This window comes from Leptonychotes weddellii, chromosome 5, assembly GCF_054177405.1.
Source record: "Leptonychotes weddellii isolate Sample4059 chromosome 5, ASM5417740v2, whole genome shotgun sequence".
Lineage (NCBI taxonomy): Eukaryota > Metazoa > Chordata > Mammalia > Carnivora > Phocidae > Leptonychotes > Leptonychotes weddellii.
Genome location: NC_138373.1, coordinates 153,515,374 through 153,532,228, shown reverse-complemented (window position 1 = coordinate 153,532,228; position 16,855 = coordinate 153,515,374). Strand labels below are relative to the sequence as shown.

General features: G+C 40.7%; 1 protein-coding gene and 1 pseudogene across 1 annotated transcript in view; both read right to left on the bottom strand.

Annotated features, from left to right (window-relative positions):
• The window catches only part of MEI1 (meiotic double-stranded break formation protein 1), a 58,320-nt gene that overhangs the window by 23,487 nt on the left and 17,978 nt on the right, over positions 1-16,855 (bottom strand). Inside the window, exons 12-15 of the mRNA XM_081819010.1 lie at positions 16,787-16,842; positions 16,295-16,514; positions 10,592-10,739; positions 3,552-3,827 (exon numbers count right to left, since the gene is read on the bottom strand). Coding sequence (XP_081675136.1) covers positions 3,552-3,827; positions 10,592-10,739; positions 16,295-16,514; positions 16,787-16,842 — 700 coding nt within the window. The remainder of the gene's footprint in view (positions 1-3,551; positions 3,828-10,591; positions 10,740-16,294; positions 16,515-16,786; positions 16,843-16,855) is intronic.
• Positions 5,562-6,081, bottom strand: LOC102738271 (chromobox protein homolog 3 pseudogene; annotated as a pseudogene).

Here is a 16,855-nt window from a genome sequence, read left to right as displayed (position 1 = left end):
AATAGTCATGACCCTTATTAGTTATATGACCTTGAGCAATTCAATAAGCTGCTCTGAGATTACCATTCTCTCTCTGATTCAGAGTTCGTCAACGATCAGTGAATGATAGCCTACTGTGTACAGGACAGCAAGAGTGTCCCTACATATTCTCTCCACATATTATTCCTATATATTTATCTACATGTTATCTCCACTTTATACACAAGGAAAATGAAGCTCAGAAAAGTCTTCACTTGGGGCGCCTGGGTGTCTCAGTCGTTAAGCGTCTGCCTTCGGCTCAGGTCATGGTCCCAGGGTCCTGGGATCGAGTCCTGCATTGGGCTCCCTGCTCAGCGGGAAGCCTGCTTCTCCCTCTGCCACTCCCCCTGCTTGTGTTCCCTCTCTCGCTGTGTCTCTCTCTGTCAAATAAATAAATAAAATCTTAAAAAAAAAAAAAAAAAGTCTTCATCTTCCTAGGTCTCTATGTAGCTTCCAGCCCTCAGGATAGAGCCTTCCTGTTGAACTCTAGGCCAGCAAAACACAAGGCTCCTTCCTCTCTGCCCAGGAAGGAAGGGTCGTGAGGGTGGTTCACATTCAAGGACAGAAACTGTGTCACCACAACAAAGGGTGGGGTACCTGCTCCAGCTTGCCGGAGACAGGGTCTCTCTAAGGATGTGCTCTCTTGAGATTCATGTTTCTCTTGTTTCCTTTAAGTACTTACACTCCTTGAAGCTAGTGGCCTAGGATAGTCTTCATCTAGGGAGGGATCTCCACCCTAGAAAGACCCAGACTAAGAAAGAAAACTTGGGGGAGGAAGATAATGAGCTCTATTTTAGACAGAAATGTCAAATAGATGGTTATCTATATGGGTCTGGAGCTCAGGAGAAAGGTCACAGATGGAGACAGAGTTGAGTCGTCAGCATACAGCAGGAGGCAACCAAATCCATGAGAATTATTGACATGGCCCAGAAAGAAGACACTGAGTAAAAAGAGAGCCTAGGACAAAACTTTGAGGAACATCAAGTTTCAAGCACTAGCCAGAAAGAAAACTATAAAAGAGACTGGGAGAAGTGCCAAAAGAGGTAAGAGAAAAATTAAGAGAGCTGGTATTGCCAAAACCAAGAATGTGTCAGTAAAAAGTGGACAATCATCAAATAATAACAGGTCATGTAAGATAAGAACCAAAAAGTCCACTGCAATTAGTCACAAGAACATTGCTGTTGATCCTGGTAAGAATGGTTTCAAGTAGCAATGGAGGCAAAAGCCCATGGGTGGAGCAATAAGTAAGAGATGACAATTTTGAGACTTCTAGGAGTTTGGCTGTAAAGGGAAGGACATGAACATGGAAAGGGTTAGGAAGGCAGGGACCAGTGAGAGTCTGGGTCCCAGTAGAAGACAACCAGAGCAACCAGAAGTAAGTCTATAGGGACTTAGACTCTCCTACCACTCCCATAGTCCAGTGTCATGATCTGAGATTTTTTTTCTAGCCTCACTATTCTTTGATTCTCTCCTTCCAGGGATGCTTTAGAAGTCTCTACAAGGTGACATATGAAACAAGCATCTGTGATTCCCTCAAGGGCAGGGACCAACCATATCTGAATTATCTTTGCATCCCCAATGCCTAGTGCCTAGTAAGTACCAAATAAATGTATGAGAAAAGAAAAAGTGAACAACTAAAATCAAGGCCTCTAAAAACCTGCTCCTCCTTATCCTTCTCCAACCCCAACTCCTGTGACATACCCTTCATGCTCCAAAACCTCACCAGACCACTCACTGTCCCTGAATTACAGTAAGCGCTTGCATGCTGCTGTGCTGTCCTGGCAGGATCCTCCCCCAACACTTCCACTTGTCAAATCCTTTGCAATATATGACATATATGACACCTTTCTGCCCTCCCTGCCACCCAAGCACTCTGCCTGACCTTTACTGCCACACTGTTAAGACAGGTATTAGTGGTTTGTTGTGTCTGATTCTCTCCCTGGCCCGTGCAGCAGGCTCTAGGTCCAGTTCCTCCCTATAGCCCCGCTGCTCAAATAAACAGCTCTCCTGTTTGATGGAACACTGGATCAGGGTTGTTTTCTCTCTTGTTCTGAGAGTTAGCTCAGTTTATTGGGAAGAACATTACACAGGGAGCCAAGATCTGGGTTTTAATCTCAACTTTTGTGACTTATGGAAAAATCTCCCTAAACCTATCTCTTCGTTTGTTTAAAAAGAAAAAAAAAATGCTGTAAATATCTCTATCAGAAGGTCTGCTTTTTTTGAGAGAGACTTCTGTCCAGAACCCTAATTCAACAGGTCAGCAACCTACTCTGTGTGAGAAACTAACCCTGAATGCTTCATCTAGCAAAGAAAATCCAGTTATCTTCGTTCTGTCCATTGCTACTCTCCCTGGCACCCATCTTGCCTTCCTCCTCTATGAACTGATGTTTTACTTTTAACCCATTCCTTCTCCTTTCTTCCTCCTTCAAGGAAGAATTTGAGCCAAAGCATGAATGCAGCCCCTATCAAGCCAACACATGTGACCTCCCAAGATAAGAGATCGCAGGGATGGAAGGTGAAGATTAAAGTCTGAGGGGGGAGCGTGTGCATGTGTGTGTGAATATGGGCAGAAGTATGTGCTTAAGGAAGTGAGGTATACAACATGAAGGTGTTATTTCTACAACAATCACTCTAATAAAAGTCAGTCCAATAAAAAAAACACTCAATAAATCATGTTTGCTGATGATTAAGAACATCAAAGGAATCCCCACTCTCCCCTAATGGGTTATGTCATTGAAAACAGTGGTTTTAAACTAAATGTCTCCTATGCTGAAGTCAGTTTGGCACCTACCACTAGTAATCACTCACTAAATACAAGGTGTCAAATGGTCCAAATGATTTTCTTTTTTAAATAGATAACAACTTACAGGAGTTACCTCTACAATAAAATAATGTCACTCTCATTATTTTCCAACATGCTTTCTTGAGTGGATGAAGAAAAGATGGAGCTAAAGCTAGTGTATTAGAAACTGCAGACGATAGGCAGCTAGCTGGCTTCTCTGATATACCTGATAGGAATTATAGGAAATGTCTTAATTCATAAAAAAAAAAAAAAAAAGCACTGGAATTTCTGACAATTCTGGGTTTGCCCGAGTGAGTGTGTTGCACATGTAACATTATCCTGTGAGTCATGGCAAAAAAAATGCCCTGTCCCTCTACAATCAGCCATCTCCATTAACATGCCCCAAGGGTCTCCTCTGACATTAAACCCTTGTTAGTATAATCTGTTTGAGAGAAGACAGGGAGGTGAGAGGGAATGGTGACTGGGGTCAGCATTTCATAGTTCTATCCCCTGAGGAGTACAGACGGACAGATCTCTCAGTTAGCAAACCTCCATTAGACTTAGAAAAGAGTATGGATTCATAGAAACCAGGCACCTGCTAGCCAAAGGACCTCCCATTCACATGGAAACAGCAATAAATCCAGAGGCAGGCAGAAGCAACTGCAGTTGCCTCCTGACCTCAGTAAACCAACTCCCAGGGAGAGAGAACCCACCATCTCTGAATGTAGAAATGAGTAAGTGGTCTACCTACTAGCAAAATGAGCAGGATGCTGGGGCTGCTTCTGAGCATGTGGAACAGGGCTGTTAAGCTAGTAGGAAGAGGGGACTGCCCAGCAGAGGGGACATCATCCAGCTCCTCATAGCTGCTCTCTTCCCAGGAGAACCAAAGTTCCAGGACACGGTGCCCAAACCTACTCATCAGCTCTGGATACAACAGGAAGAACCTGAGCAGGAGGGGATGGTGGATGTAAACCAGGTGCAGGTCAGGGATGTCCTCTAAAAATTTTCTGATGGCACTGACCACAGCCTGGAGACAAAGAAAGAAAAGAAAGGGACTAAATAAATCTTGCAGAGGACCCAAGACAGCCCAACAAACATAGCCAAGACACAACTGGGAAAAATGTACTTGGCATCTCAGTGCTCCAGGACGTCTTCACTAGCTCATCCCAGTGCCCTCCGGTGAGAAGAAAACTCACTGTGCTTATCTTACAACAGTGGTTCTCAAATTAGAGTGATTTTGTTCCCCCAGAAGATTTTTTGAAATGTCTACAGACATTTGTTATTTTCTTGATTTAGGGAGTGCTACTGGCATCTAGTGGGAGAGAGCAGGGATGCCGCTAAATATCCTACAATGCACAGGACAGCCTCCCACAGAAAAGAATTATGTTGTGCAAAATGTTAATAGTGCCAGGGCTGAGAAACCCAGCTCTATAATGACACTTTCTATGGTGTGTTGTAATGATCAGTGTAGGTGTCTACCTCCCACACTAGACTTGAGCTGCTTGAGGGAACAGACTGATGCAGATTCATCTGTGCACCTGGCATTGGACCTGGCACAAAGGGGGCAAAGGGCATGTGTATTGAATCATTTATTAACCCTCAAAAACCTAGCTCTTCCCATTGCACATATAGCAAAATTTAATCCTTAATATGCTATTCTAAGAGTTTTATGGTTCATAGTATGGGCTGTTTCATTTAGGTCTTTGATCCATTTTGAATTAATTTTGTGTATACTATAAGGGTCCAACTTCATGCTTTTGCAGTTGTTCTAGCACTATGTGTTAAAAAGACTATTTTTTCTCCCACTAAATTGTCTTGGCATCCTTATAAAAAATATGTGGGTTTATTTTTGGACTGTCAATTCTATGCCATTGATCTAGATGACTATCCCTATGTCAGAAACACAGTCTTGATTATTCTAGTTTTTTTATTTTTATTATTTTTATTTATTTATTTTTTTAAAGATTTTATTTATTCATTTGAGACACAGAGATACAGAGAGAGAGAGAGAGAGCATGAGCAGTGGGAGAGGCAGAGGGAGAGGGAGAAGCAGACTCCCCGCTGAGCCAGGAGCCCGATGTGGGGCTCGATCCCAGGACCCTGGGATCATGACCCGAGCCGAAGGCAGATGCCCAATGACTGAGCCACCCAGGCGCCCCAAGTGATTTATTTTTTAGGGTGCTGAAAATGATGGCATCCCAGAAACATGGGCCTATCCTTGGTTATGAAATGCTTTTTGTTTTGGTAAATGTTAAAGAATGAACGAATGAACGAATGAATGGAAGGAAGGAAGGAAGGGAAAGAAAGAAAGGAGGGAGGGAGGGAAGGAAACCATTTACGTATGTAATTTTATGTATATATACCAAAAAAACCCAAGTAAACAAAAAACCCAGAATGGTCCTTGGGCATATGGGAGTTAAACACAAATTCTGATTGAGTAACGACTATGAAGACTTCCCCCAACATTTAGAAAAGGTGTTCTTGAATGCAGGGGAATAATATACCATGGTCTCAAATATTCTTTTCTGATAAAGGAAGCAACTTCAGGAAGCTTTTATTTGTTCAAAGTAACCAGTGCTATTAGATGCAAAAGAACTCCAACTACTTCAAAACGAACCTATCAAACTGGTTTTTCACTAGAATGTTATTTCTTCATACTGATAAATAAAAAAACCAAGGCCCATATGTACACACATACATACATATATATACACACATAAATGTATATATAAAAACATATATAAAAAAGCAACACAAACAATTATTGAGCTTCACCTTCTGGACAAGAAAGTCAAGTTAGTCTCTCTTCACAAAAAGCAATTACAATCTGAGAACACTTCATATTTGCCTCTTTTGCCAGCACCAAGGCTGCCTCATCTGAATCTTTCCATTTCATGAGAACCATGAATTCTCCACTGCTGTCTGTAGCACTGATTATTCATTCACATCAAGACCTCTGGCAAAGCCTCTTGTTATCAGCAGCATCTCTTTCCTTCTCTGATTGGCTATTGTCAGATTCACTGTCAGATAAAGATTTTCTTTTTGTACCATCTTTTTCTTTACCAGCTTTTTGAGAATTAAGAAATGCTTCAATTTAACTCTGGACAATCTAAATTTCCTTCAGGTTCCCAAGTACTGTCAGCATCTATAAATCCCTTCCACGTCAGGAAATACTCCACCTTCCCATTCATTACACATTGGTCCAGTACTTTTTCTGCCACAAACGTTTCAGGCTCTGCCTCTTCTACTTTTTCACGCTTTTCATTCTGTTTCTTTCTCATTTTTTTGTAAACTGGAGGCCATTTTTTTTTTTAAGATTTTATTTATTTATTTGACAGAGACACAGCGAGAGAAGGAACACAAGCGGGGGGCGTGGGAGAGGGAGAAACAGGCCTCCCGCCAAGCAGGGAGCCCGATGTAGGGCTCGATCCCAGGACCCTGGGATCATGACCTGAGCCAAAGGCAGAAGTCTAACGACTGAGCCACCCAGGCGCCCCTTGAGGCCATTTTTTTATTGCAGACTTGAAGAGCTATTATTCACCACCTCAGAGCTGCTCCGGGTCCTGGGTCTCCAGCATCTCCCTTGATTACTCTAGTTTTGTAGTAAGTTTGAAATCAAGAAGTGTGAGCCCTCCAACTTTATTCTTCTTTTTCAAGATTGTTTGGTTATTTTGGGCCCCCTGCATTTCCATATGAATTTTAGGACAGAAGGAAAGAAGGAAAGGACAACCGGGATTTTGATTGGGATTGTGTAGAATCTATAGATCAATTTGGGGAGTATTGCCATTTGAACACTATAAAGTCTTTTTCCCCCAGTTTTATTGAGATATAGTTGCCATATAACATTGTGTAAGTTTAATGTACACGATGTAATGATTTGATAAATGTATATATTGTAAAATGATCACAAGTTTGGCTAACATCCATCACCTCACAAGTTACAAAGTCTTTTTCCTTGTGATTGGAACTTTTAAGCTCTACTTTCCCAGCAAATTCCAAATATGCAGAACAGAATCATCAGCTATAGTCAGTATAATGTACATTGTATCCCAGAACTTTTTTTTATCTTCTAAGTGGCTATTAAGTCTTCTGATTCATGAACACAGGATGTCTTTCTATTTGCTTCTATTTAGGTCTTTAATTTCAATGACGTTTTATAATGTTCACTGATCAGAAGTATATTTCTTTTGTTAAATTTATTCCAATGTATTTTATTTCTTGATGCTATTATAAATGGAATTGTTTCCTTAATTTCATTTTTGAGCATGTTGTTAAAGACTTAAGTCTACCTTTCGAGCTTCTCTCCAGTCTGTCTGTCAAATGACTTAGTTAAGGCACATACACTAGACTTTCTTCCTTGAAGGGATAGACTGGGAAACTGCCCATTTCTGTATCTTAATTCTCTCCTCAATGAAGCCTCTCCTGATGCCATAATCAGATACAATCTCTTTCTCTCTGTGTTTTCATACCTCTTGAGTAGTCCTCCAGCTCCAGGAGAGCACTGTTATTGCCTGCCTGTAGAGGATCTTTTTGTCTCTCCTGCCAAACTGGAGCTCCCTGAGATCAGGGAACATGTTTGATTCACCACAACCCTGACAGGAGCCCAGACAGCACCGGACACATGTCAAGTGGTCAATCCACATTGGGGAGTTATTATTTAATGGGTATAGAGTTTCAGTTTTACAAGATAAAGGGAGTTCTGGACATGACTGGTGGCGGTAGTTGCCCAATACTAATGTACTTAATGCCACTGAACTGTTTACCAAAAATGGTTAAGATGATAAATCTTATTTCTGTATTTTACCACAATAAAAAATCCTGAATGAATAATACACAAAAATAGAAAAACAGAATTGAGTTAAAAATCAAGCTGTGATTATATATTACCATTTATATATAATTTTTAAACATGCAAAACAATGTTATACATCATTTATGGATTCACACCCTAGAAAGAAAGCCTGGAGCTCCATGGGCTCCTTCTACGTTTCTACACCACCACCATTAGATATGGAGAAAGGCCCCCCAAATCCAATCTTACCACCATTATTAGTCTTGAAGCCATCAGGACTATTCCTATCATGTCCTTTTCTCCTATTTACATTAGTCACCTCAGGAAGCCCAGAAATTTCAGATCATCCCATATGGCTCAAAACATGCTCTTTTCCGTCCCCATCTCCCACTCATTCCTAGTTCCCAAAACCCTTCCACAGTGTCCTCTAGAACTCACTCACAGTTCAGCAAATTCCTTGTCCTGTGCCTCTTCTTTGAATATTCCCTTCACCTTGTTGCTTTGCTCCTCTTCCAAAAACCTGTCTTGCCTACAATCTCTCAAGTTGAGGCTATTTTTGCTCCCACCTCCCTAGTTCCAAAACATGGCCTCTAAGTTCTCTTTCTCCCTTCTAATCTCCTCCACTTGCCTCAGCCGGTCATGCCCGTGGTCATGCCCCTAGGCTTCATCATTACCAAGAACGGCATGCTCCTTAATAATCCCAATTCAAGCATCCCACTTTACCACCACCCCCCTACTTTCCAGCTCACTCCCTCTAGTATTTCAATACAACAGTTCTTTGGCCTCCGTCAGAACCAAAATCTTTGGAAACATCCTTTTATTCTCTCTTATTTTTACACTTCACACTGATCGATCCATCAAGATTCTATTGGCTCCATTTCAAAATATATCCAGAAGTTAATGCTCTTCACCACCTCCTCTACTATTTCTTGTCCACATTATTGCTATAACCTCCTAACTGGTTTCTGCACTTCCACCTTGTACCCTCTTGGTCTATTGTCCTAGAAGCCAGAGTCATCCTTTTTAATTCAGCCATGAATCAAACCATGGGACTATATGAGATCACCAAAGAAATAAATTTAAAGAGAAATGAAAGGCATCAAAGACAGAGCTCTGGGGCACTAGAACACTTAGAGGTCAGGGAGATAAGAGAAAATCAGCAAAAGACACTGAGACAGAACTGCCAGAGAGGTAGGAGGAAAATCAGGAGCACACAGCATTCTAGATGCCAAATAATGGCAATGTTTCAAAGAAAAGAGATGCTGTTGATTGGTCAAGTAAGATAATGACAAATATTGATTACTGGCTTTAGTCATGTATCTGTTACTGGTGACTTTAATAAGTGCATTTTCAGAGATGTGGTAACGTTGAAAGCTTAACTGGGGTAGGTTCAAGAGCAAATGGGAGAGCAGGAAGTGTATACAAGCTTAAAGCATCTTGTCATAGTAGAAAACCCAAACTCTGCCAAAGACTACTAGGGTTGTGTCAAAAGGACTCAGGAGCTACCCTTCTAGGCTCCCACTGACCAACGATAGGACAATTGGAGCTTCAAAAGGATAATAACTACAGTGGATCAAAACATCAAGTATTTTTAAATCCATGAATTCATAATGACACTAAAAAAAATCTCTTTGGTCCCCTTTGAGGAATGCTAGAAAACCAACTCATTTCTTGTAAAAACTGTAATTAAAAGGAAAGAATCAGAAGTGCCTGAGTGGTTCAGTCGGTTAAGCAAGTCATGATCCCGGGGTCCTGGGATCGAGCCCCGTGTTGGGCTCCTTGCTCAGCAGGTGCCCCCTTCTTCCTCTCTCCCCTGCTCATGCTCTATCTCTCACTATCTCTCTATCTCTCAAATAAATAAATAAAATTTTTTAAAAAAAAGGGAAAGAATCAAACATTCAACCTATGCTTCCTATATAATCTACCACTTAGAGTAACTGAGTAGTTGATAAAGGAAGTTTCCTTTTATGCAAGTATCCCAGTTAATAAACAAAGAGTGAATGCCAGAATTAGGGTGTTATTATTTTGCAATCCCTAATGAATTAATAGTAGGCAATGATCACCAATGGCTTCAAATATCATCAAAAAAGAGACAATGGGATACTGTATATCTAGGTCTATCTTACTTGAAAACTCATGCACTCCAACTACAACTTTCTGCTTCCATTCAAATTAAACCAGGTCTGCTTACAACATGTTTGCCCCAACAGTAATCAAAAAGACGGGGTGCCTGGCTGGCTCAGTTGGAGGAGCATGTGGCTCTTGATCTCGGGGTCATGTTTGAGCCCCATGTTGGGTGTAGAGATTGCTTAAATAAATTTTTTAAAATCCTTAAAAAAAAGGAGGCAAAGTTATTAGTCAGTGAAGAAAGAGTATCCCTAGGTTGAAGCTGAAGTGTCCACATCTGAGGAGTAGAAGCAATCTTCAATGAAAGAGGCGAGAGATTTAGTGATCAATCAGATATAGTCCTGACCCATAAGAATTTATAAAGAATCTGGAAAGAGAAAACTTGTATACACACAACCACTGTCAAAACGATCCAAGATCAGCCTAACAATATTCTGCGTCCCAGCAACCCACCTTGTTTGATAAACTGTTAACAGAAGGATATACCTCACATTTCTCTCCTTCTCAAACCAGAGGCTGTACTAAGAAAAGAGCCTTGGGAGTTGGTTAAGTCTAAATTGGAGTCCTGGCTCCACCATCAATTAATTGTGTGACCTAGAGAAAGTTACTTTAACCCAAGTCTTGATTTTCTTACCTGTAAAAGGTAGAAATAATAATCTTTACCTCTCAGGACTACTGAGAGCATTCATTAAATCTGAATGTCAGCCCCCTCCCACTCCCCATTCCACCAAGACTCTCTCTCTCCCTCTCTTCCTCTCTATCTCTCTCTGCCACCTACCTTCTCTCTATAATATTGTCATGGTCTCTCAAGGAGCCATGATGTAAAGGGGTGCAGCAGGAGGAGGAAGAGCCCCAGGCATTTTGGTCCATACCTCATCTAGTGTTCCGTTTTTGTCCTGGCAGATTGCAAGCAGATAGATGGAGGCTCTGAAGACCACCAGTGGAGGGCGCTCACCCTGCTCCTGCAGAGACAGGAGGAAACTTTGCACAGCCACGAACAATTCTGTCTCTGAGACAAACCTGTTGACCAAAGAGAGCCTGAGTGAAAAAGACAGAAATGGCTATCCTGCCTTGCCACATCCTCCCTCTGCCTTCTGTCCTTCTGCCCCAGCATGTCCATGGCCTAGTAACACCTTGCACAAAGAGCATGCTACATATACTTACAAAACACTGCCATACACGCATAGCACAAGGTTCTATGCTTTATACAAGGCCCTGTTAGGGGCCAGAGACTCCTCACTCACAATTAGGAGGTGAAGTGTCTGCCAACTAGACTAGCACTATTAAAGAGAAGGCTGCTACTTCTGGGGGTTTAGGAGTCCCATTTTGGCCACCAGTCCACTCCTTTTTATCATTAAACATTGATGTGTTCAGTGGGCTACTTTCTGGGGAAGGGATTCGTCTGTGCTTGCACATGTAACGGCAACAGGAGTGAGAAGGAGACTGACCTTTTTTTGGTAAAATACAAAAGGCATATACCCTATTATACCTTGTGAATTTTCTACCATGTGTATCTCTCACCCATCAGATTAAGTTCCTAAAAAAATTAAACGTTTTAAAATGGGTAATACTAAATACAACATAATGTCCTGGAACAGAAGAGGGACAGTAGAGGAAAAACTAGTGAAATTCAACAAGAATGTCAAAACCATGCAATGGGGGAAAAGGATAAGCTTTTCCACAAATGGTCCTGGCAAAACTGGATATACAAAAGAATGACTTTGTACCCTCACCTAACATGATATAAAAGAATATTCCCCAAATGAGTCCAGACCTAAAACTATAAAACTCTTAGAAGAAAACATAAAGCAAAAGCTTCACAACATCAGATTTGGCAATGCTTTTTTTTGATATGACAAGAAAGGCACAGATAATAACCCCCAAAACAGACAAATCGATTGATGAAGGTTTTTAACTTTTGTGCATCAAAAGACACCGTCAACAGAGTAAAAAGGCAACTCACAGAATGGGAGAAAATATTTGCAAATCATGTATCTAATAAGGGATTAATATCCAGAGTAAATAGAGAACTCCTAAAACTCAATAACAACAAAACATGCTGATTCAAAAATGGGCAAAGGACTTGAATAGACATCTCTCCACAGAAGACATACAAATGTCCAATAAGCACAGGGAAAGATACTCACCATCATAATCACTAGGGAAATGCAAATCAAAACTATGAGATAATAACCTCACATCCATTAGGATGGCCACCGTCAAAAAGCAGAAGATAACAAGTGTTGGCGAGAATGTGGAGAAATCGGAACCCTTGTGCATCATTGGCGGGAATGTAAAATAGTACAGAGCTGTGAAAAAGGGCATGGCATTTCCTCAAAAAAATTAAAAACAGAACTATCGGATGATCCAACAATCTGGGTATATACCCAGAAGAATTGAAAACAGGGTCTCAAAGAGCTCTTTGTACACCCACGTTCACAGCATCATTATTCACAACAGCCAAAAGGTGGAAGCAATCGAAGTGTCCATCGATGGACAAATCTATAAGCAAAATGTGGTATATACATACAATGGTGCACTATCCAGCATAAAAAAGGAAGGAAATTCTGACATGCTACAGGATGGATGAATCTTGAGGACACTGTGTTAGGTGAAATAAGCTAGTCACAAAAAGATAGATACTGCATAACTCTACTTATAGGAAGTACTTAGAGTAGTCAAAATCATTGGGACAGAAAGTAGAATAGTGGTTGCCAGGGGCTGGGAAGGGGAAATGGAGAGTTACTCAACAGGTACAGAATTTTACTTCTGCAAGATGAAAAGAGTTCTGGAGATGAATGGTGATGATGGTAGCACAACCATATTAATGTAATTTTAATTGTTTTTTTGTTTTTATTATTTTTTTTTTACTATTGAGTTGTGTGAGTTCTTTATGTATTTAGATATTAACTTTTTATCAGATATATGATTTGCAAAGATTTTTCTCCCATTCAATAAGTTGCTTTTTCATTAAGAGCCTACTGAGTGCCAGGAGCCAAGAAGAGGTTGCCCCTGGGCTCAGCACAAAAAGACAAACTCAACTCCTAGGAGAAAGAACCTGAATCGCCAAGTAACAAAACCACCTTGCACAAAGAGCATGCTACATATACTTACAAAATCTAAGTACATATTAATGTACTTAGTACCCCTGAACAGTACACTAAAAATGGCTAAGACGTCAATTTTGTTTGTGTATTTTACCACAATAAAAAAAAATGGAAAAAATACCAATGTACCAAGGTTGGTATCTTAGTTTGATAAATGTACCATAGTTATGTTAACATTAGGAGAAAATTAGTGAAGAATTCTCTGTATTCTTTGCAACTTTCCTATAAATCTATAACTACCCCAAAGTAAAATGTTTATTTAAGAAATAAAAATAAAATGGATGATAGGTATAATTTATACATTATACAGCTACTAAAAGTATGAGGTAGACCTATTAATACATGTACTAACATGAAAAGATCTCCAAGATATATTGTTAGGTTAAAGGGCAAATTGAAGACCTTATATAATACCCCATTCTGTATACTGGAAAAAAGAAGCATATGTGTGTTTGCTGATGCATAGACAAGTTCACACAAGGCACCTAACAGTAGTTAATGCTGGCAGATGTATGGAAATGTATTTTATTTTAACTTTATACCCAACTATTTTACTTGCATATTTACATTATTTTTAAACAAAACATTCAAAGAATCACATGGGCAGTAATCAGAACAGTATGGTATTGGCATAAAAACAGACACATAGACCAATGGAACAGAACAGAGAGCCCAGAAATAACCCCATGCATATATAGTCAATTAATTTACAACAAAGGAGCCAAGAATATACAATGGGGAGAGCATAGTCTCTTCAATATATGCTGTTGGGAAAACTGCACAGCCACATGGAAAAAAAAAATAAAAGTGGACCACTATCTTATACCATACACAAAGATTTACTCAACATGGGTTAAGGACATGAATTAAGACCTGAAACCATAAAACTTCTAGAAGAAAACATAGGCAGTAAGCTACTTGATGTTGGTCTTGGGGATGATTATTTTAGATCTTATACTGAAAGCAAAAAAAAAAAAACCCAAAAAACAGGGGACTATTTCAAACTAAAAAGCTTCTTTTTTTTTTTTTAATGTTTTATTTATTTATTTGAGAAGGGAAAGAGAGCAAGTAGGGGGAAGGACCAGAGGGAGAGGGACAAGCACGCTCTGCGCCGAGCACAGAGCCCCACATGAGGCTCGATCCCAGTACCCTGAGATCATGACCCAACCTAAAATCAAGAGTCGGAGGCTTAACCGACTGAGCCGCCCAGGCGCCCCTCAAACTAAAAAACTCCTGCAAAGCAAAGGAAACCATCAACAAAATGAAAAAGCAACTTATTGAATGGGAGAAAAATTTTTGCAAATCATATATCTGATAAAAAGTTAATATCTAAATACATAAAGAACTCACACAATTCAATAGTAAAAAAAAAAATAATAAAAACAAAAAAACAATTAAAATAGGGCGCCTGGGTGGCTCAGTTGGTTAAGCATCTGCCTTCGGCTCAGGTCATGATCTCCGGGTCCTGGGATCAAGTCCCGTGTCAGGCTCCCTGCTCAGTGAGAAGCCTGCTTCTTCCTCTGCCTGCCCCTCCCCCTGCTTGTGTTCGTGTTCAATATCTCTCTGTCAAATAAATAAAATCTTAAAAAAAAAATTAAAAATAAGTCCAATTTAAAAATGGGCAGAGGATCTGAATAGACATTTTTCCAAAGAAAACGTGCAGATGGCCAACAGGTACATGAAAAGATGCTCAACATCACTAATCAGCAAGGAAATGTAAATCAAAACCACAATGAGGTATCACCTTACACCTGTTAAATGGCAATTATCAAAAAGACAAGAAAAAACAAGTGTTGGCAAGGATGTGGAGAAAAGGGAACACATGAGCACTGTTGGTGGGTATGTAAATTGGTGCACCCACTATGGAAAAGAGAATGGAGTTTCCTCAAAAAATTAAAAACAGAACTACCATATGATCCAGCAATTCTACTTCTGGGTATTTATCCAAACTCAAAAAGATATGTACACCCCCATGTTCACTGCAGCACCATTTACTACGGCCAATACATGGAAAAAACTTACATGTCCATTGGTGGAGGAACAGATAAAGAAAATGTGATACGTACATACACACAATGGGAACACTATTCAGCCATAAAAAAGGGGAATCCTGCCATTTGTAACAAAATGGATTGACCTTAGGGCATGAGGCTAAGTGAAATAAGTCAGAGAGAGAAAGAAAAGTACTTTATGATCTTACTTATATGTGGAATCTTAAAAAAACAAAAAACTGAACTCAAAGATAGAAATAACATATGATGCTGGAACATCTAAACAAGCCACATGCAAATGAATGAAGTACTGGTATGTGCTACAAATATTATGCTAACTGGATGAGTCTCAAAAAACATTCTGCTAAGTCATTTATTTTATGATCCATCTATAGGAAATATTCAGAATAGATAAATCCATAAGGACAGAACACAGATTGTTGGTGCCAGGAGAAGGAACAGGGGGTGAAAGCTTAATGGGTATGAGATTTTATTCTGGGGTGATGGAAATGTTTTGGAACTAGAGAGAGGTGGTGGTTGCATAACTGTGAATATACTAAATGTCACTGAACTGTTAACTTTAAAATGATTAATTTTATGTTATGTGAATTTTACCTCAATAAAATTATTTTTTAAGCTTAAGGAATAATAGTCTTTGATTTTGAAATTTTAATAAATTGTACAGTAATTTGTTTTTTTTTTTAAGAGACTGGGGAGGGACAGAGGGAGAGGGAGAGAGAATCTTAAGCAGGCTCCACGCCCAGCACAGAGCCCAGTGCAGAGCTCAATCTCAGGACCCTGAGATCATGACCTGAGCTGCAACCAAGAGTTGGATGCTTAACGGACTGTGCCACCCTGGTGCCCCTTAAATTGTATAGTAATTTTTTAAGAAAGATTTTATTTATTTATTTGAGAGAGAGAGCGTGAGAAAGAGCTAGTGCAAGTGGCAGGGAGGGGCAAGGAGAGGGGAGGGGTAGAAGAGGGGAGGAGTAAAGGGAGAGGGGAGGGGCAGAGAGAGGGGAGGGGCAGAGAGAGAGCCGAGAAGCAGGTTCCCCACTGAGAGGGGAGTCTGCCCCAGGGCTCAGGGCTCAATCCCAAGACCCGGGATCATGACCTAAGCCGAAGGCAGACACTTAACCAACTGAGCCACCCAGGTGCTCCTGTATAGTAATTCTTAAAACCAAAGTAAACCATTAAAAATTTTTTTCTATGCACAAACAATACTTTTTAAAGATACTGAAAAATTCTCATTAGCACTCTAGGCCTCTGCTCTCAACACTGTGACTTACCCCCTGCCTTAACCCTCCTCCAATATGTGAACCCCTCAGGAATACAACCCATTTCTCGCTTATCTCTGTGTCCCCAGTGCCCAGCACCAGGCTTGGAGCAGATGCCTCTGTGAATATTTATTGAACTAAACTGGGCTACAGATGTGGGTCCCAGGATGCACTGCCAGCCACTGGCATTGAACACTGACCTGTCTTCGTGGATGTAGGCCAGGTAGAAGAGGAGCAGGATGCAGTACTGTCTCTGGCGAGCAGTTCCCTCCACATACTGGCGATCTGACAGGAAGGCAAGGCTTTCGGGGCTCCTGCTGCTTATCTGGGGCAGCCCATGCTGCAGGAATGCAGATACTGCAGAGAGTTCTGGGGAGGAAACAAGCAGGAGAAAGCCACATAGAGAACACAGGAAAGCAGCTAATCAGCACATGAGTACCTACTATATGAAGAGTACTGCACAGAGTAGCAGGGTACGTGTGGGATAAAAGGAAATCAGTTTCCTATTGCCTTGTAAAGCTTTCAGCCTGCCAGGAGAGACTAAAGGTAACATGTGGAAGAACATGGATACAATCCTTCATTCATTCATGGGCAAACATTCACTGAGTGGCTACTCTAGGCCAGGCTGTGACACACAGGCCCTATCTCTGGGAGCTGGTGGCTGAGAAAAGACAGATGAGACAGAAAGTTACAGGACACGCAATCAAGTGCCCCGTTCAAGTGTGGACAAGGGTGTGACTCATACCACCTGGGGTGGGGAG